We start from the raw sequence: 23056 nt of genomic DNA, 5'->3' as shown, positions 1-23056 counted from the left end.
GATTCGCATCATATGATATTATTTGCATGTCATACGTCACTAAGTTTATACTAACGAAATAAATATATTTAAGTTTTGACCTAATGTATTTAAAAAGTTCAATAAATGTTTAATAAGCAACCAAATACCAAAATATTTATCAAAACATATGGAAAATATTTTCCAAGTTCTAAGTTCTAAGTTCCAAGTTTGAAATCCAAAATAAGTTAACAAATGGAAACTAGCTAACTACAATATGAAATCCAAAAGTAAAATGAATATTAAGGTGAAGTAAACATTTAATTATTTTTATTCCAAGGTTCTTATAACTACCGTCCTAAATTCCTAATCATCATCACCCATTTCATCATCTATGTAGACATTATATATTTGTATACTAGAACTACAAAAGATATCAAGATACAATGTCACACTCAACTATTCAAGTTATACCACTCAATAACAATTAAAGAGCATACTCAAAAAAATCAATCGATCAATATACAAATACAAGCATAGCTGATAAAATTATATATATATATATATATATATATATTTTAGTAATATTAGGAGATGAATGACAAATGTAGAATCAGTTTCCTAGTAAATATATCTAAAACCTAACTCTCATGCCATGAACATTATTGATTTTGATGATTTAGGATAATAGTTCACACCTCACAGGGTCTTCTATAAAACTCTAGTGTTTGGTTGCAGAAAGGGAGCCACATATACTCATGTTAGAGTTTGTAACCACTAGAGAAATTGCTTGAAAGATTAAACTCAAAATTGTTGCTCACTATTTCTAAACAATATGGAACTTTCCAAAGAACATTTATAAAGACTCATTATTATAGAAGTCTAAATATTTTATCACTAATCAGCAACTATAAAATGATCAAACAAACTTAATAAAAAAAAATTTTGATAAAAAAAAAACCAAAAATTTATGTTGTTGGTAGGATCGGTAGGATCCTATACGATCCTACGACCCTATACGATCCTACACAATCCTACATACGATCCTAGCATTTTTACGATTCTAGTGCGATCTTAAACGTTTTGATGAGGTGAGATCGTAAAATCGTACGATCCTACGATCCGGATCGCGATTTTGACAACCATGGGTACACCTATAGTTTTATTTATTTTTTATTTTTTTATTTATTTTTTATCAAGAGTAAACCTTTTGTTAGAACTTAGAAAAAAAAGGATAGGTTAAGATGTAATTATTAATATAAGTTAATATAGAATAATGTAAAAATATTAAATAAATTAATTTTAAAACAAAGAAAAGATTAAAGAATCAGTCCAACTTGAATCGAACCAAAGAACCTAGAAGTTTAGAACCATTCATCTTTTTAGTTCTCTTTGCAGTCATAATTTTAAATTCATGATAAATTCCAATAATTTTTTATAAATAATTCAACAGCTACAAAAAGAAGAAGGGGAGATTTGAACCCTGCATGTCTTCATTTGGACACACTAAGAACTAGGAAGCGTTAATTGAGTTACAAAAGTATTGATTTTAAATCCTTATAGTTAATATGACTTTTATTTTAGATTATGGGAAAGTCAATTACAATGTTGAATTTATTTATAAGAAAAAATACAAATTATTTGAGAACCAATACTAATGATGCAACTTTTCGTATTAACGTATCAATTTCTAAAAATTTTCAAACAAAACTTTTTTTTAGCCCTCCCAAAGTTCAAGTCCTGGCTTTGTCTCTGCTTGTTAACGTAGTTGATCGTAAGTGATGAGCAATCGCTTTCACTTAAAGTTAAAACCACCCATTTTTACTTCCATCACTCATGGTCAAGTACATTACAATTGTGACAAAAAATTTGTATCCCTAAGCTTTCCCTATTTTTAATTCAGTGACGAGTAAATCTAGTACTACAACCATTTTTACAACTTTGTTACGGGATAACTCATGAATGATGGAAATTGGTGTGACACCAGATTACTCTTCAGTGAGAGTACAAGTCTACTGTCTGGGGCACTAGGTTAAGTCTAGCTTTATGCTCAACATCAACGTGTCATTAGACTAATTGTTTAACTTTACCTCCAAGTACTTTTGTTTTTAATTAGTAAGATTCTCATGGACCGCTTCATGATAAAAATGTTATTACAAAAGATTAATCATTAGTCAATGAAGCACTAATCAAAGTACGTACATGTCTACTGTCAAAGGCACTAGGTTAAGTCTAGCTTTATGCTCAACATCAACGTGTCATTAGACTAAATGTTTAACTTTACCTCCAAGTACTTTTGTTTTTAGTAAGATTCTCATGGACCGTTTCATGAGTATTACACAAGATTAATCATTAATCAATGAAGCACTCTCAAAAAAAAAATCAACAGTGTCATGTTATTCCCAACTGATTAATTTAACCAGAAAATGGACAAGTGCGTGAGGACTGCTGGAGTCCACCGTTGGCAAGTTGGTTTTGGGTGAATTGAAACTTGGCAAAGCCAGTGCCCTATAGATTATGGGTATTGGTCTTATTTTTCCATGATCATGAAGGTCAACTTATGTTGTTGATGCTTTTTGCACAAGGGGTAGCTGGTTTGTGTTATGAACCTGATTTTTGTTTGGTTACTTCGAGAGGATCAAGAACTCTTAATTTGATAAATTAACTATTTCAAGAAACTTCAATCATTCATGTTAGACTAATTATTTGATAAATTAATCATTTTACTCTTTTTACGCACAATAATCATTATTCACTCTCTTTCTTTATTCTCAAAAAATGCAAAAGAATAATTTTTTGTATAAACTACAGAGACTTGTACATTTCCACAAACACTGTAGCAAAATCTCATTTTGATTAACCAAATCATAATCTAATGTGGGTGGTTTTTGGACTTCATTAGTTATATTTTAGATCTTATGTTATTTTATATGAGCTAGTGCAAATGTTCTTACCAGCCTCTGGCCGGTTAGGTTGGCTTTAAGTTTGGATGAGATAAACAAAATACTTTTGTACAGGAGAGATAAGATTGTACAAATACTAGTAAACCACAAGATATTTTAGCTTCTTTTTTTTTTTTGTTATTATTATCCCCCCCCCCCAAAAAAAAAAAAAGAGAGTGGACGAGTGTGATATATTTTGCGAACTATAAAAGGCATCAAAGCTAATAAAAATTATCACAAAAAGTCCGAGCATGTGATCCCCACTCTTTCGAAAAGATGAACTATGAGAACCTATGAAATAGCGAAAATGGTTGAGGTTTTGTTTTTATGAACTAGGTGGGAATTTGATTCCATTTCTCATGGTTTTAAATCAAGAAGCAAGTTAGAATGTGAAGACTTACGCGGATCCCCATCTACTTACCTATCCTCATGAATCAATTGAGTTATAGCAAAAAATAATCCAACCAATCATCCATCAAAAGATTTATTTTTAATTAATTTTATACTTCACCATAACTAGAAGGAATTAGGGTATGTTAACTTAATCGTTGGAACAATTTTTTATTTCTTTAATCTAATGCATGTTTTTTCTTTCTTTTTATGAACCATGATTTTGCTTCTAGTAGATTTATTTTACTGCTAGACCTTTCAATCCTACACAAATGTAGGATATACTTACAATTCAAAGTTCAAACTTCTTTGTCTGATATGGGGTTTATAATTTTTTCAGTCTTATCGCAAGGACCCAAACCAAGCAATATCTAATCCACTTTAGTTATAATCTATAAATAGAAAAAAAAAAAAAAAAAAAAGGATATTGAATGTAAACCAATATAGTTTTACTATATGAAATGAAATCAATCACATCATAAATTACCTAATTAAGTGCCCAAACATAATAAATATATTACTTTCTTCTCTCTGTTTTCTAGATTTTGTGTATATCCAAAATCTACAAATTGACTCCCTGCTTGAATAAAACATGGCATGTACGGATCCCCAAAATTGTGAGTGGCCCTGGGTCCCTTTGCGACTTCATTGCGCAATTTGGTAGAACTAGTGGACTTAATAAATAAGTGAGAATTGACTCCAAAATATAAAAATAAGTAAGAACTTCTTTTTTACTTTATTTTATTGTAAAACTTTTTATATATATATATATATATATATATATATATATATGCAAAACTAAGATTGATAGAATTAATGGATTTAAAAAAGCTGTACATATACATTATTTGACAATAAAAAAAGTTGAATTTTTGAACAAATCCAAACATATATCTATACTACTATTTAAGGGGCTTCACCTGTTTGGATTCCTATTTTTTTAGTTCAAAAATGCTCCTACAGTACTATGTTTAAATAGAGACAAAACTAAAGGACAATATGGTAAAAACTCAATTTTTTAATTCAAAGATGCCCCTATAGTCTTATGTTTAAGTAGAGACAAAATTAAAGAACAATCCGGTAAAAATGAAACTCCAACTTCCACTAAAATATTGCCTAAAAAATAAGACCACTCTCCTATTAATTTTTAAATTGATTTATTCACTTATAAATTAGATTTTTAAAATAAAAATCATATATATATATATATATATAATAATTAAATACAGATTTTTCTACAAAATAGGACCACTAAAAAAGAAAAGTCTTCATGTTAATGTTAATGTCTTTTCAAAAAAAAAAAAAAAAGTTAACCGTTAATGTGATCACAACCACCAGTTATGCCAATGATAGCCATTCATCATGTCCATGAACGGAAACAACCTTGATTAGTGTTGGATTTAGGGCCTAACTTGTTTGGGATTGGGAGAGAAGAATAGAAGGGAATGCAATAATATATATATATATATATATATATAATTCTTTTCATATCATTTTTTGAGAGTTTAATGGTAATATGTTTCATTTCTTTTCCTAATAGATCCACTTTTTAATCATTTTAAAATTGGGAGTAATAAGAGAAGTGAAATGTATATTAATTATTATTTTTAGAGTCTAATTAATTTTTTTTTTTTTAGAAACAACAATGTAATTTTATTCAAAGAGAACTGAATCGGCTTGAATTATAGAAACTAGGTGCGGAGGAACATCCTTCATCCACGCCGTAAACTCACTAACATGTCTAGCAATGTTGCGAGTTGAACTATTACCTTGTCTTAGTACATGACCAAACTCAATATTTGAAAAATCCTTAGCTAACTCCTTTGCTTCGTCAACTAAGTGTCCATAGTCTATCAAGGATGGGCTCTCGCACAAAAGGGCGTCAAAGGTGTGATTTTTTGAGGACGTTTCTACTATCAACTTCATTGCTTCCTTCGAATACAAAACCAATCCCCCACCTCTATGAATCCGAGGTACAAAGAACATGTGATCAAATTGTAAATTCCGTTTTATTTTTTTCAGTTTTGCTTCATCTATCCATGTCTCGACAATGAACATAACAGAAGGATCTTTTTCTCTAATTAAATCACCGAGCTCCTTCTCTTTTACTAGATTCTCAAACCTACAACAGTTCCATATTATGAGACTCATGACTCTTGGCGGGCCTGCTCAGCAGCCCCCACCATTAAAACTAACGAGGGGTTGATCTTCATCACTTGCAACCTTTTGCTTGGAGAGTTTGTGGAAGTCACCATGCACGTGCTCAACTTTCTCCTAGTTTTTTCATCACACTTGTTATCAGCCCCAGCTAGGTTAACTTGGCGTGTGAGTCTTTTTGAAGTCCTAATGCTTGTTGGGTGATCATTAATCTTGGCCGTTGATCCGCTAGCCTCATCATTTAGATTGGTAGGCACGTGCGTATTTTCCATGGAGGCGGCTAGGGTTGGTATCATAGAAGTTTGGTTACACTCCAATTCTGCTGCCTTAATGGATTTAGCATTTATGTTAGACACTTCAATGCTATTCCCCACTAATATTGCCCCCATTAATTTTGTATCAATTGACTTAGCTGAGCTGGAATGGTTAAAGACCATATCAAATTCATCCTTTTTGGAAAGGAAATCAGAGTCATTGCACCTTACCTTAGTCATAATCACTTCCTTATTTTTCAGCATTGAGTGATTATCATATATGGCCCCAAACGTTTCTGTCTCCTTCCTCAAACTTCGCTGCACAATTACTTCCCCTTGATACCTTTTTTTTTTTTTCCCTTAAGTGCCTATACTCATATTTTTATTTTAAAAGTAGCATAATATTAATGCTATTATATAAAATTTCATTCCATTCAACTCCCGAATTATGTTACTTTCATTCAAACAATTAAAGATATCAACATTTTTTTTTGAGTAAAAAATATATCAATATTTAATTCATCTTTAGTCTGTCCTATTCTTTTCTACTCTATACATTATATTCCATTCATTTTCTTTATGATTCACACATAAACCTTCTAAAACTTTTGGGATTGTCTCTAGTTAGTACTTGAAATTTTTTTTATTTGTTTAATTTAGAAGTTGAAACTAGTAGCTGGGGTTTATAACCAATTAAAATGGTAAAACTTGTAACTTTTTGTTCTTTTTTTTTTTTTTGAGAAGAGGTTAAACTTATAACTTGATTTAAGAGGATAGTGAATAAAGAGTACTTATTTTACAGTGCATTTAGTATTTATACTTGCACAATTTTTCTACTCGTCTTCTATTTTTACTCAAACAAAATTAACAAAAAAATATAAATGAAATTATTCAAGAGACCTTTTTTTTATTTACTTTGATTGACTTGACCTCATTTGGCTTTATCTACTTTGATTGACATTTCCTATAAACTCCCAGACATAAACCTTTTAGCACACCCCTAATCACTATTTTCCTTAGATAGTTAGATTACTATGGCCTATGATGTTTGGTAGCTCAAATGATTGCAAGGGAATTTGACAAAGCCACCAAGGTCCAAAGCATAAAAAAAAAAAATATATTAAAAAAAAAGGAAAATAACATAAGTATATTACTATATTTTAGTAATTTATTAAGAAAAAACTTCTTCAAAGCATAAAGTAACTAAAGCAAGAAGAAGAATTTCCTTCAAAAGTAAATTTAAACGATTCTTAATTTAGAAAAGACACAATTAATAAGTTTTCAACATATTTTTTATTTTTTGCATATTTAATGCTTTAACAATGATCCATGAAGAGGTGAGGTGAGTTCCAATTAATTTAATTGATACAGTTTGCTATCCTTAAATAAAGAATTTAGTTTCAAATATCATTTATACCAAAATGTAATTGATGTTTTGATATGATGATAAAAAGTGATCATCATATATCAAACGCTATAAATTTAAATCAACCATATTGTATATATAAGAAAAAAGGGTAAACTATGTATTTGGTCCCTATTCTATACACCATATTTCAATTTGATCCCTAACCTTTTAATTGTGTCAATTTGGTCTCTAACATTTCTTTACCGTGTCAATTTAATTCTTACAGTTATTTTTTGGATGAAAATTAATGACATGTCTAATGGCCAAAATAAAAAATTAGCTTCTGTTGATGTGATAATAAACTAAAATTTTATTTTGGCTATTTGCTATGTAAACAATTTTCATCTAATATATAATGGCAAAGACTAAATTAACACGACATTAAAAAGTTAAGAACCAAATTGACACAATTGAAAGGTTAAGGACCAAATTAAAATATGGTGTAAAGGATAGGGACTAAATATGTAGTTTACCCAAAAAAAACAAAAAACATAAACAAAAACAAAAAAACAAAAACAAAAACAAAATGACTCAATTTCGCTTGATATTTGTCAAGTAACCAAAAGCACATCTATTTATGTTACTTCAAAACAAAAGGTAGAAGTCTCAAAAAAAGTTGTCTTTTAAAATCAAACCGGAACAAGTGTAACAAAAACAAAATGAAGCTATAATAACATTCCTCATTTGGTGGTCCTCAAGGGGAACCAGCCTTCCATTTTGCTTTTCCTTTCTTTCTTTTTCTTTTGGGTAATGAAAAGCAGCATTTGCTCTTTAAAATCTAAAAAGCTTTTCTACTTAACAGAAAACTAAATGGCACAAAAGCACAAGAAGCCTCTGAATCTTTTGGATTCAAATATGAGAAACAAATTCATGTGTGGACATGATAATATACATAGTCGAAAAAGAAAGCATAGTAATACTTGTACTTTGAAAATGTGGTGGCATATTCCCATTTAGAAATGAGAAATCCAAAATCCTAAGGTCTACCATTTTTTTTAGAAGAATCATAAGGTCTACCTATTATTCCAGACTCTTAACAATATATGTATATGATAGTATATCACCTTTAAAAAGTATCGTCTTTAATAGATGTGTAGATAACAAATCAGCGGTGGATATCCACTTCATTATTCGCAAGTACTCGCTTTGTTTTTCCGAAATCCACAAAATGGTATTATCGTCTTAAAGGAAATCCAGTTGTGCACTTGTACATTTGTACATATTGTGAATACGCCAAGAATATAAGACAACCACCACCAGCACTGCGACAATGTTTACAACATGCCTAATGGGGAAGCCAATCTCACGCGCATTGCTCCCACGTTCATTTGTCATTCACAACTCACAAGGCTGGTAGGATTATTGATTTGCTACGAAGTTCATAACTTGATGACTGTTAAATATATTGGGTTAACGCTCAACAGGTTCAAATATGTTTTTATTCCATATAGGGCTAACCATAACTCATTTGGAGATAGTAAAGTTGTTGTTGCTAAGGCCTAAGTACTCTATCACTTGGGTATAGGCTGTTTGGCCGAACCATTTCTAGCACACACCACTATGCCCTCCCCACATCCTAGCAAGATCTTGTCTCACACACTTCCTTGCTTACCATAAGCCACATGTGTCAATTAAGATATGTGAAGTCACCTTGCCATGTGTCACATTCTAAGTCATCCACGTTAATATTGATGTCATGATATATGGCACATTAGTAGCCTCTACCACATCAATGTCACATCATTTGCAATGTTAGAAACGTCCATTCTTTTAGGCTAAGTTGATCATGACCCAACTCAATTTGAAACTTGAACCGTATTCGACCCATTAAATTAATCCAAAATCTCTAGTTATTAAGTCTCACTAGGATTGAATTGTTCCGACTGGGTCTATCCTACTCCATTTTTAGTATAGGATTCTAATGTTGGGGCCCAATTTCCCACATGAGACACCTAAATTACTCAATTTGATCTTTTTAAGGTTCAACCTATATGCAAAATTCGTTAACTCTCGTATTTATTCCACATTATGCCTAGTCAGTTTTCCATCCAATCAAGTTATTCATAGTTGCTTTAAACTCATCTTCACAACATCTTTACAGACTTATATTCCAAACTAAAGATATCAGCAAGCCTCAACCTTAAGTTTAAGGGGGAGTGTTATAGATGAGTTCACTATGTGTTAAGATGTTATAGCCCAAGATGACCAAATATATTGAAAGTACCCTAACTCCTATATATATCCTACTTAAAGTTCATTGTAACACAGTTGAACATGGTAAACATGTGGTTGTTTAGGGCTTCCACACTTAACCATTTTTTTTTCTTTTCTAATTCCAACAAAGGCATTACTTTATTCTTTTTAAAAGAAATTTTAGGTCCAAATACCCTAGGATGACAAAAAAAGAACTATATTACGAAAGTCCAAAATCATATCTATAAAGCCATGTTTGGGAGGAGGGAATGAAATGGAATGGAAATGAATGAAAAAAAATAATTTTAGAATATTTTTCTCTTCCCTTATTTGGGAGTTTTAATGGAGGGAATGGAAAGTCTATTTCCTTATTTAGGAGTTTAAGTGAGAGGGAATAGAATGAGTAGGAGAGAACACTCATTCCTCTCTATTCCCTTAAAATCTCAAATTTTCATTCCTCCCGAAATTGGGAGGAATGAGAGGAAATAAAATTAAATTTAGTGAATTTTTTACTAAAACTTCTAAAATACCCATATATATTCAACCCTTTATTTTAAAATAGAGTTCTAATAGTAATATTGTCATAAAATGATTCAATTTCATTCCCTCCATATTACTCTTAAACAAGATTACTTACATTTCATCATTTTTATTCTTTTCCATTCTTTTATTTTAAAACATCCAATCAAGGTTACTTAATTCCATTCCATTCCATTCATTTCCCTTACTTAAATACATTTCATTCCATTCCATTCCATTTCTTTCCGTTCTCTTATGATCATTCCGTTCTCTTCCCTTATGAGCTCCCAAACGGAACCTAGGTAAAAAAATAAAAAAGGAAATAGAATAATATGAAAGAAAAATTATCTGGTTGGCACATTTATTATGTTTAGTACACATGATTGGCATCCATTCCACATCCACCAATATATGCTAATGTTATGGTTTTATCCTTGTACAACAATTCGCCAACTAATCACAAGTATTTTGCATAAAAATCAAATCAACAAGAAAAGACAATATATACTTGAAGAAAGAGATGTCTAAAATAATATTTTAACCTCAAAAAAAAAAAAAAAAAAACTTAAAGCATTAAAAATAGTAGAAATTATTAAATACTTCAAGAGAAATATAAATCTTATATTCTATTTTTGATATTCTATTGTATACTCTACCAATCATAGTATGTCATTTGATTAATTTTTTTTTTTTCCATTTTAAACTTTTATTTTATAAGAAAAATTACTATACGACTTACAATTTTTCTGCATATATTTATACAGAGAGATAGAAAAATAAGCGTGTTACACGCGCGGAAAGGACAGTGGGGGCTATAAGCAACGTTGTTTTGTAAACAGAGGGAATAGTTTGGTCGCCGCTTCATATCTATCTGAATTCTGAAAATATATAAACCAAATCTATATATATATATATATATATTTTTTTTTTTTTCGAATAAAATAAATGATGGGTAATTATTTAAAGACCTCAGCCACGCCATGCCCAAGTGTACGATTCCATTTCCTTCTTTCTTTAGACCCTTTGCGTTTGCTTCAGCTCTCACACACACACTCTCTCTCCCCCACACACACACACACAGAGATAGAGACAGAGACAGAGACAGAGAGATATAGAGAGAGAGAGAGAGAGAGCATTGCTTTCTTTGTAAGTTTGTAGTGTGTGCGTGGGAGTAGGAGTGGGAGTGGGAGTGGGAGTAGGAGAGAGTGGTATTCCAACGTCGAAAGCAAAGCAGAGGTCATAAAGAGATGATGAGTTCAGATTTGCTTTAAAAACCATTCTCTCTCTGTGTCTGTCTTTCTCTCCTATCTCTTCGCTCTCTCTGAGGATGGAACAACTTTCAACCAATTTCCAAGGTAAACGCTCGCTTTTCTTTCTTTCCTTAAACTCTCGTTTGTCTGAATTCGGACTTTTCTATGACACACTTGTTTTATTTATTTATTTTTAAATATACATATGTATGAATTTTCAACGTGTCCGGCTAGTTCTGGAGTTCAATTCAGCATGTAAAGCACTTCTCGAGAAATTCGAGGATTTTATTCTCTCTGGGTTCCATGTATATAACTACTTCTGCTCAGTACTATCTCTCTCTATCTCTGTGCATATATACTATATTATGAAGGAAATAAAATTTTCAGAATTAATTTCTCATAATTTGTTTTCACCTATGCTGTAAATTTACAGGTCTCATCTGGGGTTCAGCTTTTGTCATTTACTCTCCTTGAACAAGTGGTTTTTTCTTATGACATCAGTGAGTAACTTTAATTTCTCTACAAATTTGATTTTTATTTTCCATATAAAGTTGTAGTTTCAGCTTATTAGAGCTATGATAATTGAATATTGTCTCTGTTCATTTCAATAGTTTCTTGAAACTGGAGTGGAAAATAATAATAAAAAATACCTTTACTCAATAACGCAGCAGCAAAGTTCCAAACTTAAGGTTGCCTTTGCCCTCTGTTTCTGTTTCGGCAGAAAGTGATGATGCAACAACTGGACACGTTTGTTTGTCTGCATTCCCAGTAGACATATATTTTCTTGCCGCTAAAAAAAATATTTATTTATAAAAAAAATACTAGTCCTACTTTTAATAATGCACAAAACTTCTAATTTCATAAAACACTTCATTCACTGGTTACCATTCAAATAAGTTGTTGTGACAAAATGTGTCTATTTGTTAAACTAATTGCTTGCTTAGTACAAAGAATTTATTGTCATGGTTTATTTTATGAGAGGGGAGAAAAGTTGGGAAGGAGTGCGAAATATACTAAGATTTTTACTTTAAATTTTTGGAATACCTTTTCCCTTTATTCTCATATCTTGAAAAGTATAACGGTACTCAACAAAAATAAAAATTTAAAAATTATACATAGACACAGCCAGGTGATACAATCAGAAAATGAGTTATTCCAAAGGGGTCTCTATTTGATAAGAGAAATAGTGAAAGTTAAAGACAAATTTAAGAAGAATTTTCCCAACCTATAGGGTGAAAATTTCGTGAACTTTTTAATTGAAGAATCAACTTTCTTTTATTTATTTTTTTTTAAAAAAAGTTTAGAGACTGATGTAGTCCAACAATTATAGCAATAGGTGGACCTTCCTAAGAGGACAGTTGGATGCTTGATGGGTCCAAAAAGTCCAATCACGAAAAGGAATGGCTGATGGTCATGAATTATGAATCGTGAGTTTTGACCTATTTGAGAATTGAAGCTGGAATCAACAGGCCATATAGCTATCTATAGCTTTATGTCACTTCACATATGGAACCTTTCGGTCTCTTCCGTTTTAAGTTTTTATACGCCCTGTTTAGCGAAAAAAAGTTTTTATACGGCTTTGTTGCGTCACACCCACACGACACTAAACTCTCCAGCTTTTTGTTTGCTTAATCTCTCTCTCTCTCTCTCTCTCTCTCTCTCTATGATGAAACAATTTGCTAATATTTGGGAAGTGTACATTTTTTTGTCAAATCTGGTCTTAACGTAGATTAATATCTCTGTCATTTTGTAGAAAATGTGGTTTGAGTTTTCAAAAATATGGGAAGTGTTTGTTGCGGATTAGCTTTCAACCTTATTTGGGTGCCATTAATAGGAACAATCTTTTTTTTTTTTTTTTTTTGAGAAACTGTTAATAGGAACAATCTAAGTCACAGCACAAACTGGTTAATTGTTATCATACACGGGACATATGCATCATTATACGTGGGTTTTGTTTGATTGTAAAGCTCGCATATTGTGAGAGGAAAGATGTATTTTCGATCCATAAAGGAATCGTTGCTATCATGAGAGTAGACCCAGACCCAGAATTTACCTTGGAAGTCTAAATCTTTACCATGGAACTTAAATTCTAAGCCTAGAAAAAGTAACCACATATTGTTTCCGTGCTGATATGGCTGTTGTACCTAGTGCTTGCTAGTGGAGCCGTGAAGGACAATAATGAGATATAGAGACAAATTAAGATGGAAGGACCAATACAGGAAAAGGTTTAGCATATCTCCAAAATTCTATTGAAGTTCTCTGTATGAGAAAGATCAAGAATTTAGGCATGACGTAATGGACTTGTTTACAAATCTCCTTCATTTGTTTATTTCTACAATGTTAGCTGTATACTGAATTAAATATGTGGCATGGCTGCTTCACTAACAAAAGTAATGAATATAACAGGTGGAGAATCAGTGCTCTGAACATTGGTGAATCTTAACAGCAAACTAGCGAGTGCTAATTCCTCTTGAAAGACATCAACTTGATTTGCCAAAGCTTTGAACGAAATGGCAAAAGTTTGCTGGCCATACTTTGATCCTGAGTATGAGAACTTCAGCACCAGAATTAATCCTCCAAGGTTTTCTTTCTCTCCTATCTATATCTCTATTCTCTAGTAAGCATAGTTCTCAAATGTATCTTGTTAAATAATCTCAATGGTCTAATCACCTTAACAACATGGTCATAATGATATAAACTAAGAGTAATGCTCATTTTATTTTCTGATTTTTATGAATTACTTAAAAATAGTTTATACTGCCATATTGTGTTGTTTTCATGAAGTATTAGTAACTCTTTTTTTCTGTTTTCAGGGTGTCTGTAGACAACATTAGTTATCGTGACTGTACTCTAATCAAGGTAAATTTTGATACATTTAAGAACTATGCTTCATTCTGACCTCCAAGATCAGCCACTGCCTGAAACAAAGGGTTTAAACATCTTAAGTTACAGTTTCTCTTTTTCAAGTAGAAATTAATTTGAGGAGATGAAGTTCCCTATTTGAAGCTACTTTTAAATTCCTCTCTTGTGAGTTTAAAATTTGTGAACCAGAGAAACACAATTGCTTCACGTAATAATCAGACCATGCTTAACCCACCTACGTTGCAACAAGTTGCCTATGTCTTTCTTGTGTAAAAATTGCTTTAGAAAAATTGACTTCCTAATTACAGCTAAAATCTAGAGAGGCAAATTTGAACAAAAGTGAAAATATTTATTTTAAAAAAAAGGACTCCAAATCCTCCAAGAACCTCAATTAACCAACGCCAAAAGACCCCTTTTGCTTAATTTACCTTATGGACTGTATATGGCATCTGCACAATATCATATTGCTAGATTCTCTTGTTTGCAATTATTTCCCCAATTCCCTTCTTATAAGAATTACCATCAAGGACATGGAAAATGATTGTAGGTTGACAGTGTTAACAAACCAGGAATTCTGTTGGAAGTTGTGCAAATCCTGACAGATCTTGACCTCATTATTACCAAGGCTTACATCTCCTCTGATGGTGGATGGTTCATGGATGGTATGTATATCTTTGGATTGATTTTCATCAATTGGCATTCAAGTTTTGTTGCTAGGTCTGTGCCTCCTTGATTTAAATTGTGAGCTCACTAGAATTTGGTTACTGTCTATGACTAAACTGTGAATTGGCCAGACACAAAGAAGAAAAATAAGGAACTCTGTCCCTTGTTGAAAATGATACTGCATTTGGCCCTGAATGTTGGTAGCTATAAAAAGCATATGTTTATAGACACAATAGAAATGGGGAAAAAACACCATGTGTTGCCATTTTGGGCTAGATGGATCTACTGCAAAATTTTGTCATACATATTGATTATATGATGAGTTCTTAGAAAGGCACTCTGTTTACTTCTCCCTCTCTCACACACACACACACGCCTGCAAACGCATGAGTTTTGAACAATTATGTGACATGTTGAAACTCTTTTGAATGGACAGTGTTTCATGTCACGGATCAACAAGGAAACAAGATAACAGATAACAAAACCATCGACTACATAGAGAAGGTACACCCTTTTCCTTCTCTCATATCTGCTTTCATGCTTTACTTAAAAGTTGGGGTATCCAATTAAACCCTTTAGTTGTGTGGTTTATTGGCAGTCATCATAATTAAACTCAATGAAATTGTAATGTGCTTGATGCAAAGGGCTACTTCTGGGTTTCCATTGAGTGTTCACTCTATTCCAGTCATTACAAAGCACAACACTAAGGGATGTTAATCATTTCACTAGGATAGAAAGTCTATTGATAATATGTCCTTCGAGGAGGGAATGATCTTCCCTCTTCTTGGAGCCGAATGAACTGAAGAAAATGGAAACTTTGGTGACACCATGCATACAAGCAAAAATATTATCTTCATGAGACTCATTGATAGCAATTTCTTCAACTATTTTTCCTACATTAGGCTTTAGGACCAAATGGTCACACCATGGAGAGTGTGAAGACTTGGCCAGGCAAAAAGGTTGGGGTGCACTCAGTTGGTGATCACACAGCCATTGAGCTCATTGGAAGGGACCGCCCAGGTCTTTTATCTGAGATCTCTGCTGTCCTTGCCAACCTCCAATTTAATGTGGCTACAGCTGAAGTATGGACACACAATAGCCGAATAGCATGTGTTCTTTATGTCAATGATAATTCCACAAATCGTGCCGTGGATGACCCAACCAGATTATCTGTTATGGAGGAGCAGCTCAAGAACATCTTACGGGGGTGTGAGGATGACAATAAAGTAGGCCGCACAAGTTTCTCCATGGGGTTCACCCATGTTGATAGAAGACTCCATCAGATGTTTTTTGCTGATAGGGATTATGAAGGTGAAGTGACAACTGAGGTTGACTATCCTCCTTCCTTCAAACCAAAGATTACAGTTGAGCGTTGTGAGGAAAAAGGGTACTCAGTCATCAGTGTCCAGTGCAAAGATCGTGCAAAACTGATGTTTGACATTGTGTGCACACTAACAGACATGCAATATGTTGTTTTCCATGCCACCATTTCATCGGATGGCCCCTACGCATCACAGGTACATTAGCAATGATTTCTGATGAAACAACTTAATAAGTTTATTCTCTACTTTATATCCAAGCAGACTCCAATTAAAGAGATTCTGTTTTCCATTTTATTATTAAATTTTTATTCTGCATATAATTAATAATACTTTATAACATAAGTGGATTCAAGTTGCCTTCTATTAAATGAGAAACATATATATCAGCATGCTTAGTGCAGATGCTCATAATCGGAACTATGTGCCACATTCTGTAAAAGAAATACCTTAGTACCATTATTCGCCAGTGTTTTTCACATATGAACAATGAACTCTTTAGAATGAATAATCAATGTACCTTAACCATTGCAGATGATCTAACTGAACTACAAAAAAATAAGCCACCAAATATGACAAGCTTTTTGAAAGGACCCCATTTTCTTCCTTTTATGGTACTATAGTTCGTCTTGTCTTATGTTTGTGGGTAAGTCCATAAAAGGTCCCAACAAGTCGCTTCTCTGCATACTTCATCATCACTCTGTGTTGAGTCCAATATTTTGAAGTAACTACTTTCTCTTTTTTACCCCATCTATATAGTTGGGTTTCCTCTTTATAAAAGAAGAAAATGAAAAGGGTTATATTTACAAAGGCATTTCCATGCCCCAATACAAATTTAATTAGATTGGCTGGACTAATGTGCATATACTCTTAGGAGTATTTTATTCGTCACATGGATGGGTGCACACTGGATACTGAAGGAGAGAAGGAAAGAGTCATCAAATGTCTTGAAGCTGCAATTCAAAGAAGAGTATGCGAGGTGAGTGAAATATCTGATTAAATTTTTGTGCTCAATAGCTGTCATATTCTGATTAACAAAGTAGATTTTTTTATCATTCTGCAGTTTCCACTAAAAAACAGTATCATTTGTGTTTAGTTCAAGAATCATGCATATTCATTTTTCTAATCGTCATTGTTTTGCACTTGTCTTGATCTAGTTAAATGCCACATGACAGATATGAGAATATGGTCTTGGTTCAGAGCTACCTAGACCTATGGTCAATATGATTTCATCTATTTAAAGCAATCAAGCTGTTTTGCTTACTGGCCATATCAGTTGCAAAAATGGAGTAGAGACCATTATGCCTATTACAATTTATAGCTCATAAAAATTATCTACTATCAATAAAAAGAATCATAATCAAGATGGCATATTAAAAACCATCATAAGTTTTTCAATCATGTCCAGCACCTATGCGTCCATTTGTTTTTATAGAAATCATTTCCTGGTAAATAGAGACACTAACACAAGATTGATTATAAATGCTAAATCCATGCTAACACATGTGTTTTCAATATATCACACCAATAGACAGAAAAACGGTTTGACTTAAATCTTTGAAAGACGTTATCAAGTAAATTCCTGAAAGTAATCTCAATGTTTTATCCCTGGAAATTACAAGTGGAAAAAGACTAAGCTGCAAAAAAACATGGAACTCTAGATCAAACTTTTTATCCAAAAGCTATCTGAAACATGAAGTCCAGAAAGAGATTCTTTCGGGAAGAATATAAGGATGACAAGATTAATATGAACTTTTAAAGAAATATGCAAGATCTTTGAGCTAGATGCTGGTTTTTGTAACAGTGGAACTTTAGTCTATGATGCCAGACTGCCATATGTTTTTGCTCAGTTTTTTGTTTCTTCCTTTTTTTTTTTCCCTTAATTTTTGCCAACAAAAATCCACTATCAATAATATGAATTACAACTACAATCTCAAAATTTCTCTCAAACATATTATTGATTACAACTACACCTCACAAACTCTCAAACCTCACAAATATAAACTAACCAAAATCCCCAATACACCCAAAAGTGTTCTCACACACTGACAGACTAGACAAAGCATAGTTTCCAACTCTCTCACTAGCTAAACATTTTTCTTGCAACTCTCTCACAAACAACGAAGGCTACACTACCACTCTATCTGTTGGGACTATCACAACTCCCCCCTCCTTTTTTCTTATCAATGTGAGACTAACACTCTCAATAGGACTAAGCACCTCCATATTCTACTTTAACCAATGTAGGATTCTAGAACCTACTAAGAAATCTATAAACTACCTCTTTCATGGGCTGGACGTAACAGTTATCATAGTGCAGAAAGGCTCCTGCTTCTGATTTTTTGACAGAATAGTGCATCTTGCAGCAGTAACAACCAACTGTTTGGTTCTGTTGAAGCAATATACTGAAGAAAAAGTACCAAATCCAGATGAAGTGCTTCTGCTTTTAGTTCAAAGTCGTCATGGTTACTCAACAAAGAAAGTACACTGAAGTGGAAAACTATGCTCTAATATGGATGGCTAACTTACGTAGTGTTTTAAAAAAACACCATTAACAATAAAATAGCAAGCACCATTTCACACAAAATTTAACATGGTTGGTGTTACAACCTCACAAACTCCCACAAAAATTTCAAACATAAACTTGTGCAATAGCACACTTAGAATTCAAACAAATTGAAAGTAATGACAAAAATAAATCAACAAGCAAACACACAAAGAATATAACAATATCTGTGGTTAGGAAAGATACCTACATTCACAGGTGGTGACAACAAGAAAATTTTCACTATTAAGATAGGGGGATTATAATAAAGGCACAAAACTTCCTCAAGAAATCCAAGCCCCAAATGCACCCTAGGATCTCTCTCACAAAAGCACACTGCAAGAAAAAACCTTGGCTGCTGCAACAACTTGAAACCCTTGCACTGAGAGATTTATATGTTGCAGCTTCCTATCTCTCTCCTTTAAAAAATGACTGGAGAAGATATAAATGAGTGACAAAAGCCAACTAATTTGGCAAAAACAGCTTGCCAACTTTGAAGGTCTGTGGTTTCGTGTGGCATAATTCAAGCCACATGCCACATCAACAAATGAAACTCCTCTATTGCCGCCACAAGTGCTCCTAGGGGCTATAACGAACTGCAAATGCCAATGAAGTCCAAGTAGTGCAAATGCTGATTGTTGGCATTACAATCATCAATGAGCGATGATGGTGATCTGTTGATAATGAATCTTGCCATGTTAACTACCTTTTCCCAAAACACTTTAGTAAATCCTGCATCTAATCTCATGCATCTAGCCCTTTCTACCAAAGTTCTATGGATTGTCTCTATAACTCTGTTTTGCTGTAGAGTTCCTTAGACTGTGAAGTAACAACTAATACGTTTTTTTCATAGAATTCCAAGAATTTTTTTTCTTTATATTTAGGTCATTGTTCTAAATTATTTTATTTTTCTACCAATATGATTTTCAACTTGTTTTTTGACTTTTTAAATACGCCAAAGCTTCATACTTGTAATTTATAAAATAATCTCATACCTTCCTAGAGCAGTCATCAATGAAAGTGACAAATTACCAAGCACTATCATAAGAAATTGAAATTGACCCCAAACTCCTGTATGGGCGTAATCAAGAACACACTTAAAACTGATTCTATGCTTCTTCTCACACACAAAATACTTCAAAAATTCAACTTGCAAGTCTTCATTCGCTTTACGAAATTTGTTTGTTCAATCATAACATACTACACTCCCCAATATGTCTAAAGACACATATGCCATAATTTTGCATCATCTTTACCGCATTTTGCAGGAAATGGTGATTACAACTCCACCTACAATTGTGTTCCCAACTACTCTGTATAGCTTATCTACTTTTTGTCTCTTCATTACCATTAAGGCACTTTTAGCAATTTTGATGGTTCCATCTTTTCACAAATAGGCATAGCCTAAATGGCCTAGTATACCCAAAGAAATCAAGTTCTTTAGAGATTTCCCTTCATTACCACTTGGGCATTTTTAACGATTTTCGTGATTCCATCTTAAGTAGGCATAGCCTAAATCGCCTAGTATACCTTAAGAAAGTAAGTTTTTAGAGATTTGGAACATACCTGACGCCTCCAAAAATTCCCACAACTCCATCAAACGTCTTGATCTTCACAATACCGATTCTAACATATTCCTTTAATTCTTCCTCTCCTTCAGGCGTTTTTTAACTCTTTGCACTGATGTTTGTAATGTCTTTCTTATTATAATAGTAGTACTCTATATTTTTCTTTTCATGTGATCTAGATTGAGATCCCTTCTTGTTAGAGTTCCGTCTTTTTTACTTGCTTCTACTGCAATTGTTCAACAACCTAAGAATCATTATCATCCTTCTTCATCTCTACATGTCATAGGAAAAAACTAGTCACATTTTTAAGTTCTAAACTAGTCAATCTTTATACCGCTTGTTAGGTTTAGATCCTTGCCAAAAACAATAGTTAACCAGTTTTAAGCCCAAATTGTTAAATAGATCTATTGTGAAAGTCTTAGGTTAAACGAACAAGAATCAATATCATGCAAGTGCGGAAAATTAAATAAGACATGATATGATAACCTAGGAAACCAATGAAACCAAACTAGTTTCACAAGAAAAACCTGGGGAAATTTGACCTAATCAATTCCAAGGTAACAGTTTCACTATAAGATAGAGATATACAGTCCAGAATAACCTTCTTTGTAGTAAATCTAACTTCAATTACCAAACTGAGCTCTAAATCCTATAAATTTCCTTTACAGTGAACTGCTACAACGTGAATCTTCAATTCACGTACTTCAAAATCCTATTGAAGATTTGAATCTTTCTACAAAGAATATCATCGGTAGAAGATATGAAAAAGTTTTGGGTACAAAAACCCTAGATACAAATTATGAGGCAAAAGAGGCACCTCTCTCTCTCTCTCTCTCTCTCTCTCTCTCTCTCGTTTTTTAGATCCTATAGAGTCTCTTATATAGTGTAGATTAAGTGGCATGAAACCCTAGTAGATTGGATGATGGGCTTGGGCTTGGGCTTGGGCTTGAAATCTGCATACTAATTTGATCTACGATTTTCAATCAGTCAAACTTAAGTTTCAATTGGTCGAATTTGTTAAAATCCAAATTCTTGAATCAACTTATTTCATGTTCTTGCGCACTAAATACAAACTTCTCGAGCATTGTCTAATCATTCTTAGAGACTTCATGAGCTATATCTAGACAAGTTTGTGTTCTCGTGTTTGCCTACAAAACAATACAAGGGTAGAACCGAACACAACACTACCCCTGTGACAAGGAATAAACTTTTCTTCCCCACCAAGAAACTCAAATAAGTAACCTAATGAAACTACAAAACCTCCAAACAAATTGAAATTGCATGCAACATAAGAACAACTTTCCTAAGAATAATAATGAATTTCGAAATGGACCAATCACATTATGATCGCGTATCCAAATAATTGTTTTGTTATGAACTTCATTGAACACAAGCTCTCTTGTTAGGTAAATTTAATAATGATATGGTTTTAACAATGGATCACTCAGGGTCTAAGCCTAGAACTCTGTGCAAAGGATAGAGTAGGCTTACTATCTGAAGTAACAAGGGTTTTGCGAGAGAATGGGTTGTCAGTTAGCAGAGCGGGTGTGTCAACAGTTGGGGAGCAAGCATATAATGTTTTCTATGTTAGAGATGCTTCTGGGAACCCAGTGGATGTGAAGACTATTGAAGCACTTAGCAAAGAAATAAAGGACACAATCAAGCTTAATGTGAAGAAGGTCCCAACAAGTGCAAAGGCACCCGAGGCCAATGGATGGGCCAAAACAAGCTTCTTTTTTGGAAACTTGTTGGAGAGATTCTTAGCTTGAAAGTTATGTCCATATGGCTTTAACAGACACATATTTGACCTGTATAGAATAATGAAGCTAGTTGACTTTGTTATCATCGTGGGCAGGCCTTGTATAATTGCAATAAACATATATGCTTGCAAGTTATGTTGTTTGGGTATTGCTTCTTTCTTTTTCTTTTATATTTTTGTTTCAAAAATCCCACTCTCCCAACTATCGAATTATGAGACTATGGAGCTTTGCTTAATCCATCGGCTTCGCAATTAGGTTAAGAATATGAATAACTTGGAAAGGAGACGAATGTGGAAAACAAGAATACAAGATGCCTCCGCAAGAAAGAAGAGCAAAAATGGTTCCTTGTGATCAAAATTATTCCTTGTACAATTTTTGCGGTCGAAATCATTTTGAACAGTCAAAAGGCATGTGATGATTGCTAAAATGGGACTTGTGATCCAGCTGTTCGTGTGCTTAGCTGATCAAACAAATAGATCAATTTTTGATAAAAATAAAAATAAAAAAATTTGATACGTTCACGCTAAAGCAACCATGAGAGAACTTTGGTTTAGGTGTGCACGCGCGGTTACACAACATTTCTTCTTTTCTTTTTTTGGAACGAGAGTTGAGTCTTGAGACACAACATTGCCTTTTATAATATATGTGGCGGTGCTACATTGAGAATCCAAGTTACATTCTTAAACAAAGAAGTAGGAAAAAGAAAGTATAATTAATTATTAAAGCTCTCCTATAATTTAGATGCAAAAGCATTCCTTTTTTGTCAAAAAGAAAAAGAGGCACTTTTTTTTTTTCCCTGTAAACGAATGTCTTTTATCATGATTTCTTGATCGATCTGGTCTTTTCAATCGCGACAAAGATTTGTTACTGATGGGTTCAATGCATGGAGTAAGGATTCCAGTTTGGGAGGGAGGGAGGAGATTAAAAAACAAGATTGAAAACAAAATTAATTCAAAAAATTAGCCATCATGTATTATATATTAAAAAATAATAATAATTAATTCATAATAAATAACAAAAAATTCAAAAGACTAATCTCCTACGTGGAGTGTACATGGATCGGATTGAAGGGATTTTTTGACTCAACCCACCATAGTAGGTAAAAAAAAATTCAACCCAACCCATCACATAAATCCAACCCAACCCAACTCACATGGGTCGGGTTGAACAAATTATTATTATTATTATTATTATTATTATTATTATTAAATTGAGTGGAAAAAATATAAATATAAATATATTAAAAAAACTTAAAAATTAGTATCAAT

The 23056-nt window shown here is 32.8% G+C and overlaps 1 protein-coding gene across 3 annotated transcripts; it reads left to right on the top strand.

Annotated features, from left to right (window-relative positions):
* The first annotated feature begins 10814 nt into the window (after window positions 1–10814).
* Window positions 10815–21936, top strand: LOC142619514 (ACT domain-containing protein ACR3). Of its 3 annotated transcripts, none has more exons than XM_075792636.1 (9): window positions 10815–11176; window positions 11505–11571; window positions 13478–13652; window positions 13885–13930; window positions 14481–14595; window positions 15033–15100; window positions 15499–16113; window positions 16790–16894; window positions 21477–21936. In XM_075792636.1, exons 3-9 carry the CDS (start codon window positions 13582–13584, stop codon window positions 21795–21797), a joined length of 1341 nt encoding a protein of 446 aa, XP_075648751.1. In that variant the 5' UTR covers window positions 10815–11176; window positions 11505–11571; window positions 13478–13581; the 3' UTR covers window positions 21798–21936. The 3 variants fall into 3 exon arrangements, with proteins under 3 accessions (XP_075648751.1, XP_075648754.1, XP_075648753.1); XM_075792639.1 differs by having other exon boundaries at window positions 10816–11176; window positions 14489–14595; XM_075792638.1 differs by lacking the exons at window positions 10815–11176; window positions 11505–11571 and adding an exon at window positions 13048–13363.
* Window positions 21937–23056: the final 1120 nt, after the last annotated feature.

This window comes from Castanea sativa, chromosome 12 (assembly GCF_040712315.1).
Source record: "Castanea sativa cultivar Marrone di Chiusa Pesio chromosome 12, ASM4071231v1".
NCBI lineage: Eukaryota > Viridiplantae > Streptophyta > Magnoliopsida > Fagales > Fagaceae > Castanea > Castanea sativa.
This window is presented reverse-complemented; position numbering and strand designations above follow the sequence as displayed.